Raw genomic sequence first — 19,314 nt, 5'->3', positions numbered from 1 at the left:
TCGGGATTCTAAATTACCGCATTACCAGTATTCTGTGCCCGCTTTATTCACGTATGCATCCATGAGATACTTTATAAACGATACACATGCGAACAATCACGAAAACACCCATGCAGCCAGCCCGCTCGCCGAGATTCGAAAGTTTGAGCGAACTACCACCGTTCAGCGGTTTTAACCGGTATCCGCGCGCTGTATTCACGTATGCATCCAAATTTTATATACAGTACCCCGGAATTCGAAAGTAGGACCGAAATACCAGTGTTCAGCGATTTTGTGGACCGGGCTGCGCCCGCTTTATACACATAAGCATGGAGAGGATACTGCATAAACGATACACATGAGTTAAAGCAAGAAAACACCCGGGGAGCCAGCTCGTTCGCCGACACCGAAAGTTGGATCGAACTACCAGCGTTAAGAGGTTTTGAGCAGGCTGCGCCCACTTTTATCACATATGCATCCAGAAATCACTTTATACACTATACACATGCGGAAAATCAGGAAAACACCCATGCAGCCAGCCCGCTCGCAGAGATTCGAATGTTTGACCGAACTACCAGTGTTCAGCGGTTTTACCCGGTATCCGCGCGCTGTATTCACGTATGCGACCAAATTTTATGTACAGTACCCCGGAATTCGAAAGTTGGACCGAACTACCAGTGTTCTGTAGTTTTGCGCGGGCTGCTCCCGCTTTATTCAAGTATGCATGAAGAAGATACCGCATACACGTTACACATGCGAAAAATCCCGAAAACACACATTGAGCCAACACGGTCGCTTGGATTCGAAAGTTGGACCGAACTACCAGTAATCAGAGGTTTTGAGCGAATTTCGGCCGCTTTATTCACTTATGCATCCAGAAGATGCTGCGTACACGAGGCACATGCGTAAAATCACGCAAACACCCATGGACCCAGCCCGTTCGCCGGGATTCGAAATTAGGACCGAACTACCAGAGTTCAGCTTTATTCATTTATGCATCCAGAAGACACTGCATACACAACAGATATGCGTAAAATCACAAAAAACATGAGTGTAGCCTGCCTGCTCACCGGGATTCGAAAGTTACCGTATACCATCTCAAAGGAGCAAAGAAAAATCTTTAATCTAAAAAAAAAAAAAAAAAAAAAAGTGTGAATTTAATTTTTATTGGTGCGAACTTATTTAAAATATCATTTGCATTAAAAGATAATATCTAAATTAAGTGCACGTATCTAATAACATAAAAAAATATATTATTCCAAAAAATCAAATTTATTATTAAAAAAATAACAACATATTTTTAAAAAATAGCTTTTTCAGATTTTTTAATTAATATCCCAGCTGATTAAAGTTGTACAACTTCAAGAACGTCATCATTTAAATTTAATGTAATATAATAACTTTTATTCAATATAATTGAAAGAATTAACGTGACAATCATCCTAACCTGAAATTAAAAAAAAATTGTGAAAAGCAGCTGTTTATTTAAAATGCCTACATTAACGAAATATTTTTAAAATACAGTTAGGTAACATGCAATCGCGTGCTTTATTCAACTTTAGAATATAACCTTGATTTGTATCTGCGGCGATTCAAGAAACTGTTGCAATCGGAAAAATGAGCACGAAAATTAGCGTTTTCACAGTTTTTAATTAATATCTCAGCTGATTAACGTCCTACGAAGATGAGAATGGTATCATTGGATTCGTAGAATTTTTTGGAATCCGCAGACACCTGCCTCGAATTCCAACTCAGCGCCGTTCCATAGATATTTAAGAAAAAAGAAATTGACACGTGACCTTTCGCCAGCACAAATCTCGAGCGGAAGCAATTGTCATCCCCCCGGCGCTTTCGAAAAAGCAATTTTATCTCAGCTAATTCCGAGACGGTTGCCACTCCGAAAAATGAAATAACGTTTTCGCAGTTTTTAATTAATAACTCCGCCGATTATTGTCGTACGAAGATGGGACCGGTATCGATGGATTCGTTGATTTTTTTCGAATACGGGGATATGCGTTTCGAATCGCAACTCGGAGCCGTTCCGCAGATATTCGAGAAAAACGAATTTGGCACTCGGCCAAATCCCTAAAATAGGGGAAACCCGTGAAAGAAAGTGCAAAAGTAGGGAAACGTAGGGAGAAAATCAGTTTTTAATTAATATCTCGGCTAATTAAAGTCGCACGAAGATGCCGATGGTCAATCCGGCGAGCCACGGGCATTCTGAATCCAACGGTACCTTCCGCTAAGCTCTGCACCCAGCCGTTCCCGAGGAGATGATGTTACAAACACACAAACAGACAGAGGCACACAGATTTTAATAGTATAGACTAGCGGGCAAGCCCGCCAGCTGAGCGGGCTGAAGCCCGCTTATCATTGTTCGTTTTTAAAAGATATCCTATGTTAAATTTGGCCGGTATTGAAAAGTTGAACCGAACTACCATTTTTAGCGGCATTCCGCGGGCTTCCCCCGCTTTTTTCACCTATGCATCCAGAAGTTACCGCATACACTATACATATGCGGAAAATCACGAAAACACCCATGCTTCCAGCCCTTTCGCGGTTATTCGAAATTTGGACCGAAATACCAGTGTTCAGCGCTTTTGGGCGGGAGCCCGCCCAAAACAGTGTTCACGTGTGCATGCAAAAGATACTGCGTACACCGTACACATGCGTAAAATCACGAAAACACCCCTCCAGCCAGCCCGCTGCCGATTCGAAAGTTGGACCGAAATACAATTTTTCAGCGATTTTGCGCGTGCTGTGCCCGCTTTATTCACGCATGCATGCTGAAGATGGTGCATAAACGATACACATGCGTAAAATCACGAAAACAAACATGGAGCCTGCCTGTTCGCCGGTATTCGAAAGTTGGACCGAATTACCAGTGTTATGTGGCTTTGCGCAGGCTCTGCCCGCTTTATTCACATATACACCCAGAAGATACTCCATACACTATACACATGCGTAAAATCACGAAAACACCCATGGAGCCAGCCAGTTCGTCGGGATTCGAAATTACCGCATTACCAGTATTCTGTGCCCGCTTTATTCACGTATGCATCCATGAGATACTTTATAAACGATACACATGCGAACAATCACGAAAACACCCATGCAGCCAGCCCGCTCGCCGAGATTCGAAAGTTTGAGCGAACTACCACCGTTCAGCGGTTTTAACCGGTATCCGCGCGCTGTATTCACGTATGCATCCAAATTTTATATACAGTACCCCGGAATTCGAAAGTAGGACCGAAATACCAGTGTTCAGCGATTTTGTGGACCGGGCTGCGCCCGCTTTATACACATAAGCATGGAGAGGATACTGCATAAACGATACACATGAGTTAAAGCAAGAAAACACCCGGGGAGCCAGCTCGTTCGCCGACACCGAAAGTTGGATCGAACTACCAGCGTTAAGAGGTTTTGAGCAGGCTGCGCCCACTTTTATCACATATGCATCCAGAAATCACTTTATACACTATACACATGCGGAAAATCAGGAAAACACCCATGCAGCCAGCCCGCTCGCAGAGATTCGAATGTTTGACCGAACTACCAGTGTTCAGCGGTTTTACCCGGTATCCGCGCGCTGTATTCACGTATGCGACCAAATTTTATGTACAGTACCCCGGAATTCGAAAGTTGGACCGAACTACCAGTGTTCTGTAGTTTTGCGCGGGCTGCTCCCGCTTTATTCAAGTATGCATGAAGAAGATACCGCATACACGTTACACATGCGAAAAATCCCGAAAACACACATTGAGCCAACACGGTCGCTTGGATTCGAAAGTTGGACCGAACTACCAGTAATCAGAGGTTTTGAGCGAATTTCGGCCGCTTTATTCACTTATGCATCCAGAAGATGCTGCGTACACGAGGCACATGCGTAAAATCACGCAAACACCCATGGACCCAGCCCGTTCGCCGGGATTCGAAATTAGGACCGAACTACCAGAGTTCAGCTTTATTCATTTATGCATCCAGAAGACACTGCATACACAACAGATATGCGTAAAATCACAAAAAACATGAGTGTAGCCTGCCTGCTCACCGGGATTCGAAAGTTACCGTATACCATCTCAAAGGAGCAAAGAAAAATCTTTAATCTAAAAAAAAAAAAAAAAAAAAAAGTGTGAATTTAATTTTTATTGGTGCGAACTTATTTAAAATATCATTTGCATTAAAAGATAATATCTAAATTAAGTGCACGTATCTAATAACATAAAAAAATATATTATTCCAAAAAATCAAATTTATTATTAAAAAAATAACAACATATTTTTAAAAAATAGCTTTTTCAGATTTTTTAATTAATATCCCAGCTGATTAAAGTTGTACAACTTCAAGAACGTCATCATTTAAATTTAATGTAATATAATAACTTTTATTCAATATAATTGAAAGAATTAACGTGACAATCATCCTAACCTGAAATTAAAAAAAAATTGTGAAAAGCAGCTGTTTATTTAAAATGCCTACATTAACGAAATATTTTTAAAATACAGTTAGGTAACATGCAATCGCGTGCTTTATTCAACTTTAGAATATAACCTTGATTTGTATCTGCGGCGATTCAAGAAACTGTTGCAATCGGAAAAATGAGCACGAAAATTAGCGTTTTCACAGTTTTTAATTAATATCTCAGCTGATTAACGTCCTACGAAGATGAGAATGGTATCATTGGATTCGTAGAATTTTTTGGAATCCGCAGACACCTGCCTCGAATTCCAACTCAGCGCCGTTCCATAGATATTTAAGAAAAAAGAAATTGACACGTGACCTTTCGCCAGCACAAATCTCGAGCGGAAGCAATTGTCATCCCCCCGGCGCTTTCGAAAAAGCAATTTTATCTCAGCTAATTCCGAGACGGTTGCCACTCCGAAAAATGAAATAACGTTTTCGCAGTTTTTAATTAATAACTCCGCCGATTATTGTCGTACGAAGATGGGACCGGTATCGATGGATTCGTTGATTTTTTTCGAATACGGGGATATGCGTTTCGAATCGCAACTCGGAGCCGTTCCGCAGATATTCGAGAAAAACGAATTTGGCACTCGGCCAAATCCCTAAAATAGGGGAAACCCGTGAAAGAAAGTGCAAAACGTAGGGAAACGTAGGGAGAAAATCAGTTTTTAATTAATATCTCGGCTAATTAAAGTCGCACGAAGATGCCGATGGTCAATCCGGCGAGCCACGGGCATTCTGAATCCAACGGTACCTTCCGCTAAGCTCTGCACCCAGCCGTTCCCGAGGAGATGATGTTACAAACACACAAACAGACAGAGGCACACAGATTTTAATAGTATAGACTAGCGGGCAAGCCCGCCAGCTGAGCGGGCTGAAGCCCGCTTATCATTGTTCGTTTTTAAAAGATATCCTATGTTAAATTTGGCCGGTATTGAAAAGTTGAACCGAACTACCATTTTTAGCGGCATTCCGCGGGCTTCCCCCGCTTTTTTCACCTATGCATCCAGAAGTTACCGCATACACTATACATATGCGGAAAATCACGAAAACACCCATGCTTCCAGCCCTTTCGCGGTTATTCGAAATTTGGACCGAAATACCAGTGTTCAGCGCTTTTGGGCGGGAGCCCGCCCAAAACAGTGTTCACGTGTGCATGCAAAAGATACTGCGTACACCGTACACATGCGTAAAATCACGAAAACACCCCTCCAGCCAGCCCGCTGCCGATTCGAAAGTTGGACCGAAATACAATTTTTCAGCGATTTTGCGCGTGCTGTGCCCGCTTTATTCACGCATGCATGCTGAAGATGGTGCATAAACGATACACATGCGTAAAATCACGAAAACAAACATGGAGCCTGCCTGTTCGCCGGTATTCGAAAGTTGGACCGAATTACCAGTGTTATGTGGCTTTGCGCAGGCTCTGCCCGCTTTATTCACATATACACCCAGAAGATACTCCATACACTATACACATGCGTAAAATCACGAAAACACCCATGGAGCCAGCCAGTTCGTCGGGATTCGAAATTACCGCATTACCAGTATTCTGTGCCCGCTTTATTCACGTATGCATCCATGAGATACTTTATAAACGATACACATGCGAACAATCACGAAAACACCCATGCAGCCAGCCCGCTCGCCGAGATTCGAAAGTTTGAGCGAACTACCAGTGTTCAGCGGTTTTACCCGGTATCCGCGCGCTGTATTCACGTATGCATCCAAATTTTATATACAGTACCCCGGAATTCGAAAGTAGGACCGAAATACCAGTGTTCAGCGATTTTGTGGAGCGGGCTGCGCCCGCTTTATACACATAAGCATGGAGAGGATACTGCATAAACGATACACATGAGTTAAAGCAAGAAAACACCCGGGGAGCCAGCTGGTTCGCCGACACCGAAAGTTGGATCGAACTACCAGCGTTAAGAGGTTTTGAGCAGGCTGCGCCCACTTTTATCACATATGCATCCAGAAATCACTTTATACACTATACACATGCGGAAAATCAGGAAAACACCCATGCAGCCAGCCCGCTCGCAGAGATTCGAATGTTTGACCGAACTACCAGTGTTCAGCGGTTTTACCCGGTATCCGCGCGCTGTATTCACGTATGCGACCAAATTTTATGTACAGTACCCCGGAATTCGAAAGTTGGACCGAACTACCAGTGTTCTGTAGTTTTGCGCGGGCTGCTCCCGCTTTATTCAAGTATGCATGAAGAAGATACCGCATACACGTTACACATGCTAAAAATCCCGAAAACACACATTGAGCCAACACGGTCGCTTGGATTCGAAAGTTGGACCGAACTACCAGTAATCAGAGGTTTTGAGCGAATTTCGGCCGCTTTATTCACTTATGCATCCAGAAGATGCTGCGTACACGAGGCACATGCGTAAAATCACGCAAACACCCATGGACCCAGCCCGTTCGCCGGGATTCGAAATTAGGACCGAACTACCAGAGTTCAGCTTTATTCATTTATGCATCCAGAAGACACTGCATACACAACAGATATGCGTAAAATCACAAAAAACATGAGTGTAGCCTGCCTGCTCACCGGGATTCGAAAGTTACCGTATACCATCTCAAAGGAGCAAAGAAAAATCTTTAATCTAAAAAAAAAAAAAAAAAAAGTGTGAATTTAATTTTTATTGGTGCGAACTTATTTAAAATATCATTTGCATTAAAAGATAATATCTAAATTAAGTGCACGTATCTAATAACATAAAAAAATATATTATTCCAAAAAATCAAATTTATTATTAAAAAAATAACAACATATTTTTAAAAAATAGCTTTTTCAGATTTTTTAATTAATATCCCAGCTGATTAAAGTTGTTCAACTTCAAGAACGTCATCATTTAAATTTAATGTAATATAATAACTTTTATTCAATATCAATAAGAGAATTAACGTGACAATCATCCTAACCTGAAATTAAAAAAAAATTGTGAAAAGCAGCTGTTTATTTAAAATGCCTACATTAACGAAATATTTTTAAAATACAGTTAGGTAACATGGAATCGCGTGCTTTATTCAACTTTAGAATATAACCTTGATTTGTATCTGCGGCGATTCAAGAAACTGTTGCAATCGGAAAAATGAGCACGAAAATTAGCGTTTTCACAGTTTTTAATTAATATCTCAGCTGATTAACGTCCTACGAAGATGAGAATGGTATCATTGGATTCGTAGAATTTTTTGGAATCCGCAGACACCTGCCTCGAATTCCAACTCAGCGCCGTTCCATAGATATTTAAGAAAAAAGAAATTGACACGTGACCTTTCGCCAGCACAAATCTCGAGCGGAAGCAATTGTCATCCCCCCGGCGCTTTCGAAAAAGCAATTTTATCTCAGCTAATTCCGAGACGGTTGCCACTCCGAAAAATGAAATAACGTTTTCGCAGTTTTTAATTAATAACTCCGCCGATTATTGTCGTACGAAGATGGGACCGGTATCGATGGATTCGTTGATTTTTTTCGAATACGGGGATATGCGTTTCGAATCGCAACTCGGAGCCGTTCCGCAGATATTCGAGAAAAACGAATTTGGCACTCGGCCAAATCCCTAAAATAGGGGAAACCCGTGAAAGAAAGTGCAAAACGTAGGGAAACGTAGGGAGAAAATCAGTTTTTAATTAATATCTCGGCTAATTAAAGTCGCACGAAGATGCCGATGGTCAATCCGGCGAGCCACGGGCATTCTGAATCCAACGGTACCTTCCGCTAAGCTCTGCACCCAGCCGTTCCCGAGGAGATGATGTTACAAACACACAAACAGACAGAGGCACACAGATTTTAATAGTATAGATACTAGCGGGCAAGCCCGCCAGCTGAGCGGGCTGAAGCCCGCTTATCATTGTTCGTTTTTAAAAGATATCCTATGTTAAATTTGGCCGGAATTGAAATTTGAACCGAACTACCATTTTTAGCGGCATTCCGCGGGCTTCCCCCGCTTTTTTCACCTATGCATCCAGAAGTTACCGCATACACTATACATATGCGGAAAATCACGAAAACACCCATGCTTCCAGCCCTTTCGCGGTTATTCGAAATTTGGACCGAAATACCAGTGTTCAGCGCTTTTGGGCGGGAGCCCGCCCAAAACAGTGTTCACGTGTGCATGCAAAAGATACTGCGTACACCGTACACATGCGTAAAATCACGAAAACACCCCTCCAGCCAGCCCGCTGCCGATTCGAAAGTTGGACCGAAATACAATTTTTCAGCGATTTTGCGCGTGCTGTGCCCGCTTTATTCACGCATGCATGCTGAAGATGGTGCATAAACGATACACATGCGTAAAATCACGAAAACAAACATGGAGCCTGCCTGTTCGCCGGTATTCGAAAGTTGGACCGAATTACCAGTGTTATGCTGCTTTGCGCAGGCTCTGCCCGCTTTATTCACATATACACCCAGAAGATACTCCATACACTATACACATGCGTAAAATCACGAAAACACCCATGGAGCCAGCCAGTTCGTCGGGATTCGAAATTACCGCATTACCAGTATTCTGTGCCCGCTTTATTCACGTATGCATCCATGAGATACTTTATAAACGATACACATGCGAACAATCACGAAAACACCCATGCAGCCAGCCCGCTCGCCGAGATTCGAAAGTTTGAGCGAACTACCAGTGTTCAGCGGTTTTACCCGGTATCCGCGCGCTGTATTCACGTATGCATCCAAATTTTATATACAGTACCCCGGAATTCGAAAGTAGGACCGAAATACCAGTGTTCAGCGATTTTGTGGAGCGGGCTGCGCCCGCTTTATACACATAAGCATGGAGAGGATACTGCATAAACGATACACATGAGTTAAAGCAAGAAAACACCCGGGGAGCCAGCTGGTTCGCCGACACCGAAAGTTGGATCGAACTACCAGCGTTAAGAGGTTTTGAGCAGGCTGCGCCCACTTTTATCACATATGCATCCAGAAATCACTTTATACACTATACACATGCGGAAAATCAGGAAAACACCCATGCAGCCAGCCCGCTCGCAGAGATTCGAATGTTTGACCGAACTACCAGTGTTCAGCGGTTTTACCCGGTATCTGCGCGCTGTATTCACATATGCGACCAAATTTTATGTACAGTACCCCGGAATTCGAAAGTTGGACCGAACTACCAGTGTTCTGTAGTTTTGCGCGGGCTGCTCCCGCTTTATTCAAGTATGCATGAAGAAGATACCGCATACACGTTACACATGCGAAAAATCCCGAAAACACACATTGAGCCAACACGGTCGCTTGGATTCGAAAGTTGGACCGAACTACCAGTAATCAGAGGTTTTGAGCGAATTTCGGCCGCTTTATTCACTTATGCATCCAGAAGATGCTGCGTACACGAGGCACATGCGTAAAATCACGCAAACACCCATGGACCCAGCCCGTTCGCCGGGATTCGAAATTAGGACCGAACTACCAGAGTTCAGCTTTATTCATTTATGCATCCAGAAGACACTGCATACACAACAGATATGCGTAAAATCACAAAAAACATGAGTGTAGCCTGCCTGCTCACCGGGATTCGAAAGTTACCGTATACCATCTCAAAGGAGCAAAGAAAAATCTTTAATCTAAAAAAAAAAAAAAAAAAGTGTGAATTTAATTTTTATTGGTGCGAACTTATTTAAAATATCATTTGCATTAAAAGATAATATCTAAATTAAGTGCACGTATCTAATAACATAAAAAAATATATTATTCCAAAAAATCAAATTTATTATTAAAAAAATAACAACATATTTTTAAAAAATAGCTTTTTCAGATTTTTTAATTAATATCCCAGCTGATTAAAGTTGTTCAACTTCAAGAACGTCATCATTTAAATTTAATATAATATAATAACTTTTATTCAATATCAATAAGAGAATTAACGTGACAATCATCCTAACCTGAAATTAAAAAAAAATTGTGAAAAGCAGCTGTTTATTTAAAATGCCTACATTAACGAAATATTTTTAAAATACAGTTAGGTAACATGGAATCGCGTGCTTTATTCAACTTTAGAATATAACCTTGATTTGTATCTGCGGCGATTCAAGAAACTGTTGCAATCGGAAAAATGAGCCCGAAAATTAGCGTTTTCAAAGTTTTTAATTAATATCTCAGCTGATTAACGTCCTACGAAGATGAGAATGGTATCATTGGATTCGTAGAATTTTTTGGAATACGCAGACACCTGCCTCGAATTCCAACTCAGCGCCGTTCCATAGATATTTAAGAAAAAAGAAATTGACACGTGACCTTTCGCCAGCACAAATCTCAAGCGGAAGCAATTGTCATCCCCCCGGCGCTTTCGAAAAAGCAATTTTATCTCAGCTAATTCCGAGACGGTTGCCACTCCGAAAAATGAAATAACGTTTTCGCAGTTTTTAATTAATAACTCCGCCGATTATTGTCGTACGAAGATGGGACCGGTATCGATGGATTCGTTGATTTTTTTCGAATACGGGGATATGCGTTTCGAATCGCAACTGGGAGCCGTTCCGCAGATATTCGAGAAAAACGAATTTGGCACTCGGCCAAATCCCTAAAATAGGGGAAACCCGTGAAAGAAAGTGCAAAACGTAGGGAAACGTAGGGAGAAAATCAGTTTTTAATTAATATCTCGGCTAATTAAAGTCGCTCGAAGATGCCGATGGTCAATATGGCGAGCCACGGGCATTCTGAATCCAACGGTACCTTCCGCTAAGCTCTACACCCAGCCGTTCCCGAGGAGATGATGTTACAAACACACAAACAGACAGAGGCACACAGATTTTAATAGTATAGATACTAGCGGGCAAGCCCGCCAGCTGAGCGGGCTGAAGCCCGCTTATCATTGTTCGTTTTTAAAAGATATCCTATGTTAAATTTGGCCGGTATTGAAAAGTTGAACCGAACTACCATTTTTAGCGGCATTCCGCGGGCTTCCCCCGCTTTTTTCACCTATGCATCCAGAAGTTACCGCATACACTATACATATGCGGAAAATCACGAAAACACCCATGCTTCCAGCCCTTTCGCGGTTATTCGAAATTTGGACCGAAATACCAGTGTTCAGCGCTTTTGGGCGGGAGCCCGCCCAAAACAGTGTTCACGTGTGCATGCAAAAGATACTGCGTACACCGTACACATGCGTAAAATCACGAAAACACCCCTCCAGCCAGCCCGCTGCCGATTCGAAAGTTGGACCGAAATACAATTTTTCAGCGATTTTGCGCGTGCTGTGCCCGCTTTATTCACGCATGCATGCTGAAGATGGTGCATAAACGATACACATGCGTAAAATCACGAAAACAAACATGGAGCCTGCCTGTTCGCCGGTATTCGAAAGTTGGACCGAATTACCAGTGTTATGCTGCTTTGCGCAGGCTCTGCCCGCTTTATTCACATATACACCCAGAAGATACTCCATACACTATACACATGCGTAAAATCACGAAAACACCCATGGAGCCAGCCAGTTCGTCGGGATTCGAAATTACCGCATTACCAGTATTCTGTGCCCGCTTTATTCACGTATGCATCCATGAGATACTTTATAAACGATACACATGCGAACAATCACGAAAACACCCATGCAGCCAGCCCGCTCGCCGAGATTCGAAAGTTTGAGCGAACTACCAGTGTTCAGCGGTTTTACCCGGTATCCGCGCGCTGTATTCACGTATGCATCCAAATTTTATATACAGTACCCCGGAATTCGAAAGTAGGACCGAAATACCAGTGTTCAGCGATTTTGTGGAGCGGGCTGCGCCCGCTTTATACACATAAGCATGGAGAGGATACTGCATAAACGATACACATGAGTTAAAGCAAGAAAACACCCGGGGAGCCAGCTGGTTCGCCGACACCGAAAGTTGGATCGAACTACCAGCGTTAAGAGGTTTTGAGCAGGCTGCGCCCACTTTTATCACATATGCATCCAGAAATCACTTTATACACTATACACATGCGGAAAATCAGGAAAACACCCATGCAGCCAGCCCGCTCGCAGAGATTCGAATGTTTGACCGAACTACCAGTGTTCAGCGGTTTTACCCGGTATCCGCGCGCTGTATTCACGTATGCGACCAAATTTTATGTACAGTACCCCGGAATTCGAAAGTTGGACCGAACTACCAGTGTTCTGTAGTTTTGCGCGGGCTGCTCCCGCTTTATTCAAGTATGCATGAAGAAGATACCGCATACACGTTACACATGCGAAAAATCCCGAAAACACACATTGAGCCAACACGGTCGCTTGGATTCGAAAGTTGGACCGAACTACCAGTAATCAGAGGTTTTGAGCGAATTTCGGCCGCTTTATTCACTTATGCATCCAGAAGATGCTGCGTACACGAGGCACATGCGTAAAATCACGCAAACACCCATGGACCCAGCCCGTTCGCCGGGATTCGAAATTAGGACCGAACTACCAGAGTTCAGCTTTATTCATTTATGCATCCAGAAGACACTGCATACACAACAGATATGCGTAAAATCACAAAAAACATGAGTGTAGCCTGCCTGCTCACCGGGATTCGAAAGTTACCGTATACCATCTCAAAGGAGCAAAGAAAAATCTTTAATCTAAAAAAAAAAAAAAAAAAAGTGTGAATTTAATTTTTATTGGTGCGAACTTATTTAAAATATCATTTGCATTAAAAGATAATATCTAAATTAAGTGCACGTATCTAATAACATAAAAAAATATATTATTCCAAAAAATCAAATTTATTATTAAAAAAATAACAACATATTTTTAAAAAATAGCTTTTTCAGATTTTTTAATTAATATCCCAGCTGATTAAAGTTGTTCAACTTCAAGAACGTCATCATTTAAATTTAATGTAATATAATAACTTTTATTCAATATCAATAAGAGAATTAACGTGACAATCATCCTAACCTGAAATTAAAAAAAAATTGTGAAAAGCAGCTGTTTATTTAAAATGCCTACATTAACGAAATATTTTTAAAATACAGTTAGGTAACATGGAATCGCGTGCTTTATTCAACTTTAGAATATAACCTTGATTTGTATCTGCGGCGATTCAAGAAACTGTTGCAATCGGAAAAATGAGCCCGAAAATTAGCGTTTTCAAAGTTTTTAATTAATATCTCAGCTGATTAACGTCCTACGAAGATGAGAATGGTATCATTGGATTCGTAGAATTTTTTGGAATACGCAGACACCTGCCTCGAATTCCAACTCAGCGCCGTTCCATAGATATTTAAGAAAAAAGAAATTGACACGTGACCTTTCGCCAGCACAAATCTCGAGCGGAAGCAATTGTCATCCCCCCGGCGCTTTCGAAAAAGCAATTTTATCTCAGCTAATTCCGAGACGGTTGCCACTCCGAAAAATGAAATAACGTTTTCGCAGTTTTTAATTAATAACTCCGCCGATTATTGTCGTACGAAGATGGGACCGGTATCGATGGATTCGTTGATTTTTTTCGAATACGGGGATATGCGTTTCGAATCGCAACTGGGAGCCGTTCCGCAGATATTCGAGAAAAACGAATTTGGCACTCGGCCAAATCCCTAAAATAGGGGAAACCCGTGAAAGAAAGTGCAAAACGTAGGGAAACGTAGGGAGAAAATCAGTTTTTAATTAATATCTCGGCTAATTAAATTCGCTCGAAGATGCCGATGGTCAATATGGCGAGCCACGGGCATTCTGAATCCAACGGTACCTTCCGCTAAGCTCTACACCCAGCCGTTCCCGAGGAGATGATGTTACAAACACACAAACAGACAGAGGCACACAGATTTTAATAGTATAGATATTATGAAAAATAGTATAGATATTATGAAAAAACACAATAAACTAAATAAAATACAATACTACTAATAACAAATACAATACAATTTGAATATAAAAATCCTACATTCAGCAGTATAATTTTTTTTATAAACAAAAATTAACTAATGTTAACATTTTTGACCCAATGTTTCAGAAAACCATTTCTACCTCCTATATTTTAGATTTTGCAATAGATATATAAAATTTACTGAATAAGAAAACTTATGTCATTTCTAATATGTGAGTCATCTTATTTCATGTAGTATATATTAATAAATTTTCCCAATATATACTTAGAGCTTACTCACGATAATGAAACTTATATTATTTCTAAATATGAGAGTTACGTCTTTTCATACAATATATTTTAATAAGTAAAATGAATTCAGGCAAAATTTCAGCTGAAAAGTACAAAAATTTAAATAACTAGCACATAGGTTTTTTTTTTATTTATTTTTTTATTTATTAATTTTACCCGTCCATATCTACTTTAATACATTATTTACAATATTTAATACTTGATTAAGAATGAAGAAAATGGTTTAAAATTTCGCAAACAATTTTCATATATTACAAAAATATTACAAATGGAAAATTTGTTCCTGATGCTTACTTATGAAAATTTATTCCATTTCCTTTCACAAATCAATTAGTACAATTATAAGCAACGCAAGACTTCGGCATGGCTAAACCTATGGAAATTTAAGGAAACGGAAAAAACAAAAAAAATTCACCATATCAAAGACAAAAATTAAAAACAAGGATGTCGAAAGGTAATGTTTACTACTATAGATAACTCATACAAGAACCATGCTTCTTGCCACTATCATGGCTGATGCCACAAACTTCATTTGGAATCAAAATTACGTGTTTGAAAGAGTAGGCGTGCTCCATTTATTAGTATTACTATATCTATGGTCAACCGATGTTACTCAGTAACGAGGTTTTTCGACATCGATCTCGACAGGTGTCCAATTATAATTTATTATCAAAATCAAAAATTTTTTAATTTGTCATCAAATACAGCGTTTGTAATCAAACATTTATAATATATCATAATAATGTAACAAATGTTTTTAAACAAAACGCAAAATCGCTACTTTTGATTATAATTTGTAATCAAAAGTTGGGAGGATGTTAATAATGCATTATTTATTTTAATGTTTATTATTCTGTATTCTAAATTTCTTGGCTCATCAGCAAGCCTCACTTAGATTTTGCAGGTAAAGTTTAGTAATTAGTGCTCGGCAATAATAATTGATATTAAGTTTTATAGAGTATAGCAATTGTCTTACTTGGTAATAAGGTTTGTTTTCGTAGAAACTGATTTTATTATTTGAATAATTACCGCAGTTATAGTTTTTTTTTTAATAATAGTAGCGGCTGCTTTAAAACTATAATGTGACTCTTTAATTAAAGTTTACTTCATGCTGAAGTGTGATTCATACTGCTTAGTATTCAAATCTTGAAAGCCGGTTACTTTTTTCCGTGTAAGCTTTAAGAGTTGTTACTAAATTTCTAACGTGACATGTAACTTCTTCGAGTTATAAATCATTGGGTAGCTACTGTACAAAAGTTTCAAGTAGCATAACATACCATATGTGACCCAGTTTTACAAATTCCTGTTTAAACATGTATATGTGATCCGGCAAGAAGTGTAATTTTTGTGAACTATAAGAAATTAATTTTCAATTAAACATTATTGGAAATCAAGGCATTCTTAAGGTGTCCTAATAGCAAGCAGCTAATACGTCACATGAATAATTTGTGTTGATCCTTTTACAAAAACAGAAAAAAGCCTGTTTACATGAGACATTAAATGCTAGAATAAACCAACTTAAAACTACTTTTACCGAAATTTCTGTTTAGCAGCCAGTTTTACACTTCAGAAGGTGAAATTCATCACGAGATGTGTAGCAAGTTATATTAAGAATGTCAGATACAGTTATCAGGAAAGTGCAGAAATTGCATATTTTAGGAGAAGGATGTTCTAGGTTCAGGGTTTGTAACAAGGTAACAAATAATGTTCAAGAGGCAATATTTAAAACAGCACATGCATATCCATACTGAACAAAAACCTCATATGTATGAAATTTGTAGCATGTCATGTAGTCGAAAAAGCACTTTAAAGGTATATATGCTAATTCACATTGGAGAGAAAGCTCTTAGATGTGAGGTATGTAGACATTTAGTTAAAAGACTAATTAAGACAATCATCTGCTTATTCTCACAGGAGAAGAACCTCATCTATGTGAAGTATTTAAGAAATCATTAAGTAAAAAGATCGGTTTAAACATGTATGTGCTTACTCACGCAGGAGAGAAACCTTATATATGTGAAATATGTAAGAGGATATTTCACTAGAAGGGTAATTAAAACATACATATGCTTACTCACACGAGGGAGAAACCTCATGTAAGAAGTCATTTAAAAAAAAAGGAGGATTTAAACAAGCATATGCTTTTTCACACAGGAGAGAAACCTCATATGTGTGAAGTATGTAAGAAGTCCTTTAGTCAGAACTCTACTTTTAACAGCCATATGCTTATTCACACAGGAGAGAAACCTCATGTGTGTGAGTTATGCAAGAACTCATTTAATCAGAAGAGAGCTTTAAACTGCCATATGCTTATTCATACAGGAGAGAAACCTCATGTTTGTGAAGTATGTAAGAAGTCATTTAAACGGAAAGAGGTTTTAAAGAAGCATATGCGTACTCACAAAGGAGAGAAACCTCATGTGTGTAAAGTATGTAAGAAATTTTTTAGTCAGCAGTCTACATTAAGCAGCCATATGCTTAGTCACACAGGAGAGAAACCTCATGTGTGTGAAGTATGTAAGAAGGTATTTAAACGAAAATATGATTTAAACAAGCATATGCTTAGTCACACAGGAGAGAAACCTTGTATGTGTGAAGTATGTAAGAAATCATTAAGTCTGAAAAGTAATTTAAACAGGCATATGCTTATTCACACAGGAGAGATACCTCATGTGTGTCAAGTATGTATGAAGTCATTTAGTCTAAAGTCTACTTTAAACACCCATATGCTTATTCACATAGGAGAGAAACCTCATGTGTGTGAAGTATGTAAGAAGGCCTTTAGTCAGAAGTCTGATCTAAGCAGGCATATGCTTATTCACACAGGAGAGAAACCTCATGTGTGTGAAGTATGTAAGAAGTCATATAAGCGGAAGGATCAATTAAACGAGCATATGCTTAGTCACACAGGAGAGAAACCTCATGTGTGTGAAGTATATAAGGAGTCCTTTAGTCAGAAGTCTCATCAAAGCAGGCACATGCTTATACACACAGGAGAGAAACCTCATGTGTGTGAAGTATGTAAGAAGTCATTTAAACGGAAGGATAAATTAAACGAGCATATGCTTAGTCACACAGGAGAGAAACCTCATGTGTGTGAAGTATGTAAGAAATCCTTTAGTCAGAAGTCTACTTTAAACAGCCATATGCTTATTCACACAGGAGAGATACCTCATGTGTGTCAAGTATGTATGAAGTCATTTAGTCTAAAGTCTACTTTAAACACCCATATGCTTATTCACACAGGAGAGAAACCTCATGTGTGTGAAGTATGTAAGAAGGCCTTCAGTCAGAAGTCTGATCTAAGCAGGCATATGCTTATTCACACAGGAGAGAAACCTCATGTGTGTGAAGTATGTAAGAAGGCCTTTAGTCAGAAGTCTGATCTAAGCAGGCATATGCTTATTCACACAGGAGAGAAACCTCATGTGTGTGAAGTATGTAAGAAGTCATTTAAACAGAAGGATAAATTAAACGAGCATATGCTTAGTCACACAGGAGAGAAACCTCATGTGTGTGAAGTATGTAAGAAGGCCTTTAGTCGGAAGTCTCTTCTAAGCAGGCATATGCTTATTCACACGGGAGAGAAACCTCATGTGTGTGAAGTATGTAAGAAGTCGTTTAAGTGGAAGGATCAATTAAACGAGCATATGCTTAGTCACACAGGAGAGAAACCTCATGTGTGTGAAGTATGTAAGAGGTCATTCAGTCTGAAGAGTAAGTTAAACGCTCATGCACTTATTCATACAGAAGAGAAACATCATGTATGTGAAGTATGTAAGAAGTCCTTTTGTCAGAAGTCTTATTTAAGCCGCCATATGCGTATTCACACAGGAGAGAAGCCTTATGTGTGTGAAGTATGTAAAAAGTCATTTAGTCTGAAGTGTAATTTAAACACTCATGCACGTATTCACACAGGCGAGAAACCTAATGTGTGTGAAGTATGCACGAAGTTATTTAAACAAAAGGGTAATTTAAAGAAGCACATGCTTAGTCACACAGGAGAGAAACCTCATGTGTGTGAAGTATGTAAGAAGTCATATAAGCGGAAGGATCAATTAAACGAGCATATGCTTAGTCACACAGGAGAGAAACCTCATGTGTGTGAAGTATGTAAGGAGTCCTTTAGTCAGAAGTCTCATCAAAGCAGGCACATGCTTATTCACACAGGAGAGAAACCTCATGTGTGTGAAGTATGTAAGAAGGCCTTTAGTCAGAAGTCTCATCTAAGCAGGCATATGCTTATTCACACAGGAGAGAAACCTCATGTGTGTGAAGTATGTAAGAAGTCATTTAAACGGAAGGATCAATTAAACGAGCATATGCTTAGTCACACAGGAGAGAAACCTCATGTGTGTGAAGTATGTAAGAAATCCTTTAGTCAGAAGTCTACTTTAAACAGCCATATGCTTATTCACACAGGAGAGAAACCTCATGTGTGTGAAGTATGTAAAAAGTCATTTAGTCTGAAGTGTAATTTAAACACTCATGTACGTATTCACACAGGCGAGAAACCTAATGTGTGTGAAGTATGCACGAAGTTATTTAAACAAAAGGGTAATTTAAAGAAGCACATGCTTAGTCACATAGGAGAGAAACCTCATGTGTGTGAAGTATGTAAGAAGTCATTTAATCAGAAGAGTAGTTTAAACACTCATATACGTATTCACTCGAGAGAGAAGACTTGTGTATAAAATATGGATAAATTAATTTTTATTAAAGGATTTTTAAGATATGCGTATCGACAGA

General features: G+C 39.6%; 1 protein-coding gene across 1 annotated transcript; it reads left to right on the top strand.

Annotated features, from left to right (window-relative positions):
* Positions 1-16,871: 16,871 nt before the first annotated feature.
* LOC146998790 (uncharacterized) lies at positions 16,872-19,259 on the top strand. Its single transcript, XM_085810252.1, has 3 exons — positions 16,872-17,486; positions 17,607-18,155; positions 18,198-19,259. Exons 1-3 carry the CDS (start codon positions 16,872-16,874, stop codon positions 19,257-19,259), a joined length of 2,226 nt encoding a protein of 741 aa, XP_085666378.1.
* Positions 19,260-19,314: the final 55 nt, after the last annotated feature.

This window comes from Stegodyphus dumicola, chromosome 2 (genome assembly GCF_044657685.1).
Source record: "Stegodyphus dumicola isolate Sdum_Otavi_A_Nest chromosome 2, ASM4465768v1".
Classification (NCBI taxonomy): Eukaryota; Metazoa; Arthropoda; class Arachnida; order Araneae; family Eresidae; genus Stegodyphus; species Stegodyphus dumicola.
Note: the sequence above shows the minus strand (reverse complement) of the source record. Positions and strands in the feature narration are given on the sequence as shown.

Coding starts and splice junctions, on each gene's coding strand:
- LOC146998790 (XM_085810252.1), top strand. CDS start 16,872: ATGCTTATTCATACAGGAGAGAAACCTCATGTTTGTGAAGTATGTAAG. Junction 17,487..17,606: donor GTCACACAGGAGAGAAACCT/CATGTGTGTGAA, acceptor TCATTTAAACGG/AAGGATAAATTAAACGAGCA. Junction 18,156..18,197: donor TTATTCACACGGGAGAGAAA/CCTCATGTGTGT, acceptor TTTAAGTGGAAG/GATCAATTAAACGAGCATAT.